Source organism: Labeo rohita, chromosome 13, assembly GCF_022985175.1.
Source record: "Labeo rohita strain BAU-BD-2019 chromosome 13, IGBB_LRoh.1.0, whole genome shotgun sequence".
Taxonomy (NCBI): Eukaryota; Metazoa; Chordata; class Actinopteri; order Cypriniformes; family Cyprinidae; genus Labeo; species Labeo rohita.
Window position 1 is genome coordinate 30,378,577 of NC_066881.1, and position 12,541 is coordinate 30,391,117.

At 39.3% G+C, this 12,541-nt stretch overlaps 1 protein-coding gene across 1 annotated transcript; it reads right to left on the minus strand.

The window, feature by feature from the left end:
- Positions 1 to 8,352: 8,352 nt before the first annotated feature.
- Positions 8,353 to 9,552, minus strand: LOC127175219 (uncharacterized). Its single transcript, XM_051126158.1, has 2 exons — positions 9,331 to 9,552; positions 8,353 to 9,116 (listed from the first exon to the last, which is right to left on the minus strand). The coding sequence occupies exons 1-2, from the start codon at positions 9,401 to 9,403 to the stop codon at positions 8,353 to 8,355; spliced, it is 837 nt and encodes a 278-aa protein (XP_050982115.1). The 5' UTR covers positions 9,404 to 9,552.
- Between the last annotated feature and the right edge of the window lie 2,989 nt (positions 9,553 to 12,541).

A 12,541-nucleotide genomic window follows, 5' to 3' on the forward strand; every position in this document is an offset into this window, starting at 1 on the left:
GTTGTGCTGTTTTACACAGATGCTTTTAACAGGCATAAGACAAAACCAGTGTTAGAGTATATAAGAATAAGAACGTCCAAACAAATCACTGCTCACTAAAAAAATGTTGGGTTAAAAATAACCCAACTAATAACCCAACTATGGGTTGGTATAGCACCTTCCCATCTATGGGTTATTTTAACCCAATGAATTGGGTTAAAATCCAGTTGGGTTAAAAGTAACCCAACAGTTGAGTTAATTATTTAGATTCATTTATATCAGTTTTTATTTATTTATTTTTTAATAAAATACACTATAACACTATTTTGTTTTCAAATAAATATTTTGTTTATTTAAATATGCAAATATTTTTTTGTACAAATATATTTTTAAATGTAAAACAATCATACTGCTAATGTTTACAAAATAAGTGTACAAGAATGTGAAAATATAATACATTTAAAACACAAATATGCACACACAACTGACATATTTTCAAGATGTAAACTGAATTCAAAACCAACAAATGTGACTCTGGTCCACAAAACCCGTCATAAGGGTCAAGTTTTTTGTATTTAAATGTAAACATCATCTGAAAGCTCAATAAATTAGCTTTCTATTAATATGTGGTTTGATAGGATAGAACAACTATTTGAAAATCTGGAATCTGAGGGTGCAAAAAAATCTAAATATTGAGAAAATTGCCTTTAAAGTTGTCCAAATGAAGTTATTAGCAATACATATTAAGAAATTCAGTTTCGATATACTTATGGTAGGAGATTTACAAAATATCTTCATGGAACATGATCTTTACTTAATATTCTAATGATTTTTGGCATGAAAGAAAATTTGATAATTTTGACCCATACAATGCAATTTTGGCTATTTCTACAAATGTACCCATGATACTTATGACCGGTTTTGTTGTCCAGGGTCATAAATGTGTATCAATTCATATTTATTTATATCAACACATACACAAATGTGCACAAATAAAACAAACATAACATACAAACTTTTATCAATAAAACAAAAATAAAAAAATCATAAACACAAGTAATAATAATAATAATAATAAAACAAAGTAAATCTGCTGGCTGCTGGACTTGTTGATAATCAGCAACATAAAAAGTTTTTACTGATCAATAAATACAAAGTTTCTAATGAAGATGTAACGTGTTGAAAGAACTCCTGGAATATGAAAGACTGTGTGCTGCAAATGGGTACAGAGGAGCTTTGGGTAGTTGATGTTATACATGTAGAAATGTTTGAAACACAGATCCACTGCTTGTAGTAAGGTCTTCTGTTCCACTGCTTCACCGTTGAAAATGCTAAAAACTTGGGAGGAGTTCTTGGAGTTAGTGCAGCAATGCTGGTGTCATCCGGTCGCATAAAACTTCCTTCATCGACTCCTTCCTCTGTGATAAGATGAAGCAGAAGAAGAAACATTTTACAGATAAACTAGAAACATTTTTTCATAATTGTTGGAAAACCTACACTACTAATCAGAAGTTTTTGAACAGTAAGATTTTTAAAGTTTTTTTAAAGAATTATTTTCTACTCACTAAGCCTGCATTTATTTTATCCAAAATACAGTAAAAGCAGTAATATTGTGAAATAATTTTACTATTTTAAATTACTGCTTTCTATTTTAAAAGCTTTGAAAAGACTGGACAATTACATTTTAAAATATATATAAAAATAGAAATCAGTTATTTTAAATGCTGTATTGGATCCTGAAATGCTGGATGAAATAAATGTGGGCTTAGAGAGAAGGGAATTCTTTAAAAACATTAAAAATCTTGCTGTCCAAAAACTTTTGACTGGTAATGTATATGGATCACTAATATAAATAGTTTACTTACCTTGAAATATTTCAGTTAATTGGCATGTGGATGTTTAATGTATGAGATTCCACTGTTGTAGTTTTTCCTTCACTGAAGAACCCAATGTCTAAAAACAAGTATAAACACATTTAGTACACATTTAAAAAACATGCAAATCTGTCATAGCTTTATAAGAGAAATGGCTGTAAGTAGAGGCGATTCTAATATATGCATAGCAATATTCAATGTAAATAAACCATAAAAACACTTTTAGTGTTATTACAATTAGTGCTCGCTTTCCAAACAACTGACGCTTGCCCTGTTTTGACCAGCAGGCGTCGCCGTTGTGTCACGAACGATTGGAAGCGGTGAATCATTTTGCGAAGCGATTCGTTTAATTGATTCGAAACTTTGAAAAGCTTCGTTTCTCCCATCACGTCTTTCTTTTGGGAAAATTTGATTATTTTTAGACTTTTCTAAACAGAGAATTAACTGAATTTGAGCGCATCTCTCTGAGCTGCCGCTGAGCGAATCTTACATGCTGGACCGAGAAGTTGAATGATCCGTGCGGCGCGGTTCAAATCAACACCAATGTCTCATTTAGCATTAGCCATTTCCCATATAAAGTAAAATGTGATAACCATTAGTGCGACCAAACAAACTGTAGTCAGAAACCGTATGTCTAGATCCCTTCATCAGCTGTAAAATAATTAAAGAAAACTGGATGATTTAACCCAGTGGGGATAGCCGGTGGGGGACCAGTTCACCACAGACGTCCGATCAGAGACATGAAGATGCAACTTTAGTTCTTGATGTCTTTTATTTTCTGTGCATGTGTGGTCTGAAACAACCATATAATAAATGGAATTAAAATAAACAACTTACATTCAGACAAAGAAAGGTAGCCAACAAATTTCCAACAATAAATCAACAATCACATGTATATGAACACAGAAAATAATTCTATAAATTGCATTTCAGCAAATACTTTCAAACAGAATACATGTTTAGACAAATCACAATTAACATAAGCTGAAATACATAAATTAACTTACTTGGTTCATCTATTATACGCACACAACACCAAACAAAGCAAGCATCAATGTCCCCTTTTTTCACCCATTCCATGCAGGTCTATTTCTACCAAACACTAAATCACCACCACCTGCTAGAAATGGGCGGAGCTGGTTTTAACATTGCTGCATTGACGGTGCATTCACACCCTGGCTGAGCGCCAAAAAAACCTTCAAAATAAAAGTCCATATACAGCAGGCCTTTTTAACAGCCGCCCCCAGATTTCTAAAGAATGAGGAAATCTGTACATTATAAAAAAAGGCCAAAGTCAAATTTTCAGTCTGGAATTGCAGGTAGCTGTATAACCTTTGCCATAGGTCGCACATAAGATTTATCTTTAACTTTCACTTCAACAGTCCTGATTCTGTTGTCCACCCCTGTGAATACTTGAGAAACCTGGCCAATAGGCCATCGGGCCCTGGGGAAATGAGGGTCCACAATCATAACGATTGTTCCCACCTTGATATCAGGTGACTCTCGCTGCCACTTGCCACGAATCTGGAGGCCAGGTAAGTAGAACTGGATGAATCTCTTCCAAAAGTGATCTGCTATAACTTGGCTATGACGCCAACGACGTCGACTCAATAGTTCACTTTGAGGGTATATCACTTGAGGAAGGGATGAATCAGGCCGCCCCATAAGGAGCGAATTTGGAGTGATGGAATCTGGATCAGATGCATTAGAGGATGTATACCCCAAGGGTTTAGAATTTAGGATTCCTTCAATCTCGATGAGCACAGTATGAAGAGTTTCCTCTGGAATTGGGTGAGTTCCTAGAGTCACCTGTAGAGCTTGTTTCAAGGAACGAATTTCCCTTTCCCAACACCCACCATAATGTGGGGCATGTGGTGGGTTGAAACGAAAGATAATCTGCTGACAGGCAAGCTGTTCCTGAAGCTCTGGAGCTAGTTCAGTATATGTCTGATGCAGTTCCTTTTCTCCTCCTTTAAAATTGGTGCCCTGGTCACACAAGACCTCAAAAGGTTTTCCACGTCTAGCTATAAAACGCCTGAGGGCCATGAGGAAAGAGTCAGTATCAAGTCTTGGGAGAAGGTCAATGTACACTGCACGTGTAGTCATGCACTTGAACAAGATACCCCAGCGCTTCTCACTTCTACGCCCAATTTTTACCAGATATGGCCCGAAACAATCAATGCCAGTAGAATAGAAGGCAGGTTTGAATAGACGTAGTCTGGCTGGAGGCAGATCTGCCATTCTGGGTATCTGTGGGGTTTTACGAAACTTCTGACATACTGGACAATCTTTACGCTGATAACGTCGAATTGCTTCCCTACCCCGAAGGATCCAGTATTTCCTGCGCATCTCTGCCAGTACTCTCTCAGGACCTGGGTGGAATAGCTTTATGTCATAGTCCTTAATGAGAAGGGTAGTGACTGGATGTTGGGGATCAAGGACAATAGGATGCATCAACCCAGACTCAATATCTTCACAACGACGAAGACGTCCTCCTATCCGTAGGAGCTGCGTTGCAGGGTCAAGTTCAGGGGCAAGGCTAAGTAGTCGACTGTTAGTATTTAGTTGTCTTCCTGCTATAAGTTGTGCCATCTCAGAAGGAAAGCTTTCCCACTGAGCTTGCTGAAGGATAGCCATTTCAGCCTGTTGAAAGTCTACAGCTGATATGCTGGTTCCATTTTCCCTGAGAGATTCTACAGTGGCAGTCAATAACTCTTGAAAGGTCAGAAATTTACTTGGATCAGGTATAGACAAATGAGGTACAATATTAGACAGACCACAAAACGTAGAGTTTCTTAGTTCATCACCAGCTATAGCACAGGATGGAGGTGTAACCGGCCACTGATCTGATGGAAGCTGAAGGAATGATGGTCCTGTATTCCAACGACTTTGTGGCCCTAGTTCTGCCAATCTTTTACCTCGAGTAATGTCATCCGCAGGGTTACTCTCTGAATCCACATACCGCCATTCACAGTAGCTGGTAAGGTCCTGAATCTCGGTTATTCGTGTACCAACGAAAACTTTGAATCGACAGGATTCAGATTTAATCCAGGTTAAAACTGTGGTAGAATCAGACCAAAGAAAAACTTGGTGAATGGGCAAAGTCAATTCATTCTGCAGGATCTTAGCCAACTGAGCACCTGTCAGAGCTGCACATAGTTCTAGACGAGGGATCGACAAACGTTTCTTAGGAGCCACTCTTGACCTGGCTACTATGAATGTGATTTCCACCTCTCCGTTTTGATCTTCTGTTCGGAGATAGGCGACAGACCCATAGGCACACTCGGATGAGTCACAAAAGATATGGATATCACGCTGGCTTGAAACATTATCCTTTGGTGCACTGCAATAGCATCTGGGTAAAGCTATATGTTGTAAGTCATTGAGCTCCTTTGACCATCTGTTCCACTCGTTCACTAAATCCTCAGGTAATTTAGGATCATCCCAGTCTCTCTTCTTATCCCATAATCGCTGCACTATTACCTTTGCACGAGTGGTATATGGGACGATGTAGCCAAGAGGATCATATTGGCTGGAAAGCACTTTATAGATGTTACGCATGGTGACTTCCCGGCACTCTACAGCACGGACCTTATAGGACAAGGTATCAGTTTCACAGTTCCACTGTAGACCAAGCACTGATTCATGGTTGAGAGAATTACCCTTAGCAATCCATTGCTCAGCATTGTCAGATCTGGATGCTGCTGGCAAATGACTAATAGCTGTGGGTGAATTGCTGGCCCATTGCCGGAGTTCGAATCCTCCTTCTGCTAAGACACTCTGCAGTTGATCTACCAATAGCTTTGCTTCATCTACAGAAGGTAGACTTTGCAGATAATTGTCAACATAAAATGCCTTCAATACCGCATCACGTACCTTTTCACCAGGCTGACTGTTTTCCAGGATGTGCTTCTGCATGGCAAAGACAGCACAACATGGGCTACTAGTGGTCCCAAAGGGGAGAACTTGCCATTCATAGACCCTGGGCTTCACTTCCATATCTAAATCTCTCCATAAGAAACGGAGAAGGGGCCGATCTTCAGGCAGAAGTCTAATCTGGTGGAACATTCCCTTAATGTCACTACTGATAGCGATAGAATGTTCCCGGAATCTTAATAGCACAGCCAGTAGTGAGGAAGTCAGCGTTGGTCCTGGAAGTAACAATTCATTGAGGTTGTTCCCTTGGAACTGGAATGAACAATTGAAAACCACTCGATGTTTCCCGTTATGTTCAACCATATGGTGTGGGATATACCAGCTCACTTGAGGATCTTCTTCTCCCGACTGCAGTTCAGCGATGTACCCAGCCTGTTCTAGTCTTTTAATCTCAGCCTGGTAGATAGCTGCTTGATCAGGGGACTTAATGAGACGACGCTCTAGGCTTCTTAACTGAGGCATTACTGCTGCTTTAGGTGCACAAAGAGGAGGCATATTTTTGACTCTGAGCAGTGGGGTAGCATATCGTTGAATTTTATCAACTTCAATTCTGATAGTTTTTTGTTCTAGTAGTTTTAGTGACTGCTGGTCTTGTACTGATCGGGTACTAATTTTCTCATCCCTCCAAGGAAGGACATCCATTTGCCAGAGTCTTTCAACTTGTTCATGCAAAGTAGCAGAGGGTGACCAACTTGTAGTGAACAGACATTGTTGCTCTTTAAGATGATGTTGCAGAGCTTGAACCGGTCCTTGCAAAGTCCATCCAAGGAGAGTTTTGACCGCAGCAGGACCCCCTGGTGGCCCCAAGCGGACTGGCTCGACTGGGGTGATTAAGTGAGGGCAGTCAGATCCTATGAGCAAAACCGGATGAGCGGTTTCAATCTCTTGGAGGGGAAGTCCTTTAAGATGATGGTACCTTTTCTGCAAATCTTTAACTGGATGACAGTGCACTCCAAGCCCCAACTCTGATGCAGTAAAGGCTCCATTGATCTGATACATCTTGTTTGGCTGGCAGGCTGGTGAAATGTAAAAGGAAACGGCCGCCCCATGCAGGATCTTTAATTCTTGTCTGACTGTGCGTAGGGGCAAGTCCTCTGCCTTACCTTTTAGTTTCAGCCGATTTGCTGCAGCATTCAACAAGATGGTTCTTTCTGAGCCATCATCAAGAATGGCATAAGCATTCATGGATCGATCTCCATTTCTTAGAATGACTTTGCATATCTTTAACAGTACCTTACGACTTCCTGGAGGCTTGTCAATGAATAACACATCGTTGGCAGCCTCACCCATAACAGGGCCAGCACATGGTTCCTGTTTTTCCACTGCTTTCTCCTTGTTCCATGCATTAACCTCATGTAAAACAAGCAAGTGACGACCATCACAGGTTTTGCAACGCATCTTAAGGTTACACTCTGATGATCTATGGCCCCGTCCGCAGCGCCAGCAACGGTTGTGCCCCTTGATCCAATTCTGCCTCTGAGATTTAGAGAGTTGAGAGAAATTTACACAATTATTCAAAGAGTGTTTGTTGTTATCACAATAAGGGCAGTAAGCTTTCCCTTTTGTAGTCTTAGCTGTGACTGATGAGGAATATGGTGGTGATGAAGGGGATTTCTCTGTGCCAAGTAGAACTTCTGTCCCTTTGTAGTATGATTTCACCTTCCTTGGCATCTCCCTGGACGAACTGGTTGAGTATCCTCTGCCCGAACGGCTCGTATACCTTGTGGAATCTTCTTGAACTTGGATTTCATATTCCAACCAGTCTGCAAAGTTGAGGAGGGTAGGAATCTTTACGTCTAGAGGATAAATAAACCTTCTAAAACTGCTCCGCAGATCATGTGGCAATTTACTCAGAAGTCTGGACACATGTGAGCCACATCTCAATTCCACCATGCCAGGCTTACCCAGTTGCTTCAGCATTCCCACCAAGGATCTCACCCTTAGAGCATACATTCGAAAAGTTTTAATATCTCCAGTACTGATGCTGGGCCCATCCATCAATTCCACTATGCGCTGCAATGCTAACTGGTGTGGCTGGCCATACTGTTGATTGAGGGCATCCATAGTGTTGGTATATGGATGACGTGAACTGCTGTAAGATTCAGCAATTAACTGAGCCTCTTCAAGCTTGAGATGTTCTAGCAGGACATGAAATTTAAAGCGCTCTGTAGCGTCAGCTGGAAGAATGTTTTCTAAAGCGATCTTAAGCCGTGCAAACTCTCTAGGGTTTGGGTGAATCAGGTCAGGAATTGTAGGTGCAGGGCCACGATATACTCTTTCCTGGTCAGTAGGTGGGCTTGGAGAGTGGTGGTGCCTTCTCCTACTCCTAGAAAACAGGTTATGCCGTGGTCTAGAAGAATGGTGTGGAGAGGGCGATCGAAAATAACTTCTCACCTTCTTGGCATGATCTCCATGTTTTCGCTGACAAATTCGTTTATCGTTTATTGGACTAGTCTTAACTTTCCTCTGCCTGGATGAACTCAGAGACAGGCCATCGACTGAAGAGGACAAGCTTTCTTGACTGCTTGAATACTCAGAGCGCTCCACACTTTCTGGTGAACTACTATCTTGCGATGCATGCATCATGAGAGGCTGGAGCACGGTTTGGATTTACTGTGGGTTCAGTTGATCTCGGCTTCCTTGGGGCTGGAACTGGTTTAGGGCGGTCTAGGACCTTTGACTGACAAGATACTGAAAGGGTAGATGCCTGTGGAGGTTGTGACTGTTGATTTTGCCAACTTAACAACTGTTTCACCTCTGCTTCAAGTTGAGACATCTGCGATGCAAACTTGACGTTGGCTTGTTTAAGATCATCCCTTTCCTCCTTTAGCTGCTGAACTGTAGTAATCAAGTCACTTTGGAGTTTCTTTAAATCAGCATTCTCTTCTCGCAGGGCTTCCATATGCTGATCCCAGCGATCTGCTACATACCACTGTTGTGGACTGTGATAATCACCATGCTGTGCTGCTACATGTGGGGTGTCAATTCGGTCATCCTCTTCAGGTGACAGAACACCAGGGGGTTTATGGGAATAGCTAGGCGGTGATAAGGATCTATGTAGATCATAACCACTCAAATCATAATCCTGCAAGTGTGCTGGTAGAGATGTTTGTCTCCTGGGTCTCTCAACAGGAACATCCTCTGATGGCTGCATCTCCATAACTGTGGAAAACTCTGGACTCCGGCTCGAAGGACCATAAAGAAAACTGGATGATTTAACCCAGTGGGGATAGCCGGTGGGGGACCAGTTCACCACAGACGTCCGATCAGAGACATGAAGATGCAACTTTAGTTCTTGATGTCTTTTATTTTCTGTGCATGTGTGGTCTGAAACAACCATATAATAAATGGAATTAAAATAAACAACTTACATTCAGACAAAGAAAGGTAGCCAACAAATTTCCAACAATAAATCAACAATCACATGTATATGAACACAGAAAATAATTCTATAAATTGCATTTCAGCAAATACTTTCAAACAGAATACATGTTTAGACAAATCACAATTAACATAAGCTGAAATACATAAATTAACTTACTTGGTTCATCTATTATACGCACACAACACCAAACAAAGCAAGCATCAATGTCCCCTTTTTTCACCCATTCCATGCAGGTCTATTTCTACCAAACACTAAATCACCACCACCTGCTAGAAATGGGCGGAGCTGGTTTTAACATTGCTGCATTGACGGTGCATTCACACCCTGGCTGAGCGCCAAAAAACCTTCAAAATAAAAGTCCATATACAGCAGGCCTTTTTAACAATAATACTAAACCTGTAGTAATGGTAGACGGTGATTTCAGTAACATAAGTACTCCTATATACATTTCACCTTACATTATTAACGTTAGGTTACTGTAATACATCTCTAAACAGTTTTCCAACTTTCTGCTAATTTTTATTACTTTATTACTGCTAGCGACCTAACTGGGACAGCTACGTTAACGTTTAGTTATTAGTTTACAATGGAGCTCATTCTCCGCAGTAACGTTACAATACACTGACTAAAGGAAACTTACAACTTAGTCAAAAAAAACAAACAAAAAAAACAAACATACAACAACAAAAGTTCAATTTTGAAGTGCATTTCACGTTCTTCTAAGTATAATGTATAAGAGTTATCAAAACCCTATTAGTCACCTCACACGGATGCAGCAGCAGCTTCTTCTGTCCTCAGTCACTGTCGACCGTTAAAATTTGAACTGTCGCGGCGGGAACCAATTAAACCCAACGCTGGGTTATTATTAAAAACAACCCAACGATGTTTAAAAAAATAACCCAACGTTTTAGAAAATAACCCAACACTGTGACCCAATATGTGTAACCCATCTATTGGGTTAAAAAATAACCCATCTATTTTTACTGTGTGTTTGGATTTTTTTTTTCTCTCTTATTTATATTTGCATCATTCTTTGGCTGATTGAAGACTATATGTATTTTTTCAAACACTTTGATATGCAGTCACTTTGAGACTTCGTGATTGTTATCGTCGCAAATATGAACACATTTTATGATGTTGATCTCTTCTGAAACTCTAGGAGACGTATTTAATCTTGCAATTGAGATATTACAGAGATCCAGTTTTTTGATTTTATGTTCTTTCCTAGAGGCTCTATTTGCTGTGTTTATGATGCAGACATCTGCTGTGATTATTGCATAAACACACCTGCAGAAGGACAAGTCTCTGATATCACTGTTTGACCACTGGCTCCTCATATTGATGAATATCTCTCTGCTCCCTCGGTCCTCCCAAATCAAAATAAAATCCAGCCAATAAGTTTAGCTCGGAGTCTTTCATTTGGAGAGGATTTAATCGGTCCCGGGGATTTCTATTCCCACCGTGTCTTGTAATCGCACCGTGAATTTGTGTACCATACCTGTGGAGTTTAGTGAAGCCTAGGTGATGTAACTTCAGAGATACTTTATACATTTGTTGGTTGAAGCAGCTCTCTTTTAAAAAGTAATTGAGTGAATTATAATGCAGAAGTCAATAATTAGCAAATTGGACAGTAAATTTGGACAGTAAATCATTTCTTACATTTTTTTCCCCCTCACAGAAGAGTCTGTGCCACACAAGCTGTTCATGAGTTACTTTTTACTACTTTTTTATTTCTTTTGTAGGTGCCAACCTGAAAACTTTCAGAGCTTGAATGAATATGTAGAGTCTGGACCTTTTGGATCTCTGATGTACTTTAGAGAATTCTGGAATTACTTCAATATATTACAGTACATTTTCTACATGTAAATGATTTCTAAAGAGTGATTAAAGGTAATTAGGTAGCCTTCAATAAAAAGCTTTAATGATTGAGGTGCCTTTTAAAAGCAGGATCAATTGTGGAAATCACTTTCGGAAATAATAACAAATTAGCCATTACCAGCTTTTATACATTGTCTGAATAAAAATGGAATATTAGCTTCCAAGAGAAGCTGTTAAAAGACAGATAATAAGGTATACAAGAATAAAAAATGAGATAATTTAGGGCCGCCAACAACCTGACCCAATTTTATTTAATAAGGAAATTAAAACCATTTTTCACAAAAGGACTGATTGCCTCATTTAAACATTGTTATATTATTCAATAATGATACAAGGAATATCTGAAGTGAATTAACTAGCTTCTAAATTCAGAACACATAAAGGTAGATGTCTATTGATTGTAATATTTTACAGCTGTCCCTTTTTGGCCAAATGACCACTAAATACTTTAGACAATGTACAATCACACACGTGTATACATACATACATACATACATATATATATATATGATTGAATCTTTAGCCACACGATCCGATCTGATTCCGATTCTGGGAGTCACGATCCCATTCCAAAACGATTATTGATCTACATTTTCCCCCAATTAATTCTGCTGTGCAAGTACATCTTTACAACCTTACATTTTAACCAAAATTGCAGTTTCTTTGCTTTTTGATTATAGTTGGAATCTCTGTGTGTCAGTACTGCCATCTTAAAAGTAGGGGTGTGAATCTTGATGATTGATGGTTCATGATTCACTTCAATTACAATTTTCATTATCAACTATGCATTACTTTTCAATATTACTGCACATACATTTTCATATAAATTTTATATCAAATTCATTTTGTGCAAACTTTTTTTTTATTATTATATAAACAGGCTACTTTTTAAATGAATCGCTTATTTAAAATAAGTGTTCTTTAAGTATCCGAAAGTTTTCAGACAATAGTTATGTTTTTTTCTTTTTTCCTCAGCATTATTGCCGTTTGATTATTACTGATGAGATCATAGACAGTGGCAGCTTTATCAGACTGTATTCACAATAATGCACAGAACTATTTGATATATCAGATGTTTTGTCCTGCTCTGAAAACATAACTGACTGTGTGAACATCAATTTTGTATAAAAGTCTTCAAAAATGGAAGTGCAATTGATCTTCAGGAAAACAAACACAAAGTGAACGTGAAAGTCTGTCAGTGCGTGAGTTTTGTGCATCTAATAGTACTGCATTCCAAACGGCATCAATGAAAGCATGTCTAAAGTAAAACACGGCGGGTGGAAGCACACACTGTCAAGCGGCAAGTGTCTAGCGGTTTCCAGCGGAGTGCACCACTGGCGCGCACACCACACTTAAAGTTCAAAATAGTTTAACTTTTGCTGCTGCTATTTGCTTTTGCTTCTTGGAGACTGAACCCAGCGGCCAGCACAGCGCTTTCCGTGTTCGGTGTGAAAGCCTCTTCTCACAGCGCAAATTTTGTGCAATGAAT

Coding starts and splice junctions, on each gene's coding strand:
- LOC127175219 (XM_051126158.1), bottom strand. CDS start 9,403: ATGGAATGGGTGAAAAAAGGGGACATTGATGCTTGCTTTGTTTGGTGT. Junction 9,117..9,330: donor GCGTATAATAGATGAACCAA/GTAAGTTAATTT, acceptor TGGTTGTTTCAG/ACCACACATGCACAGAAAAT.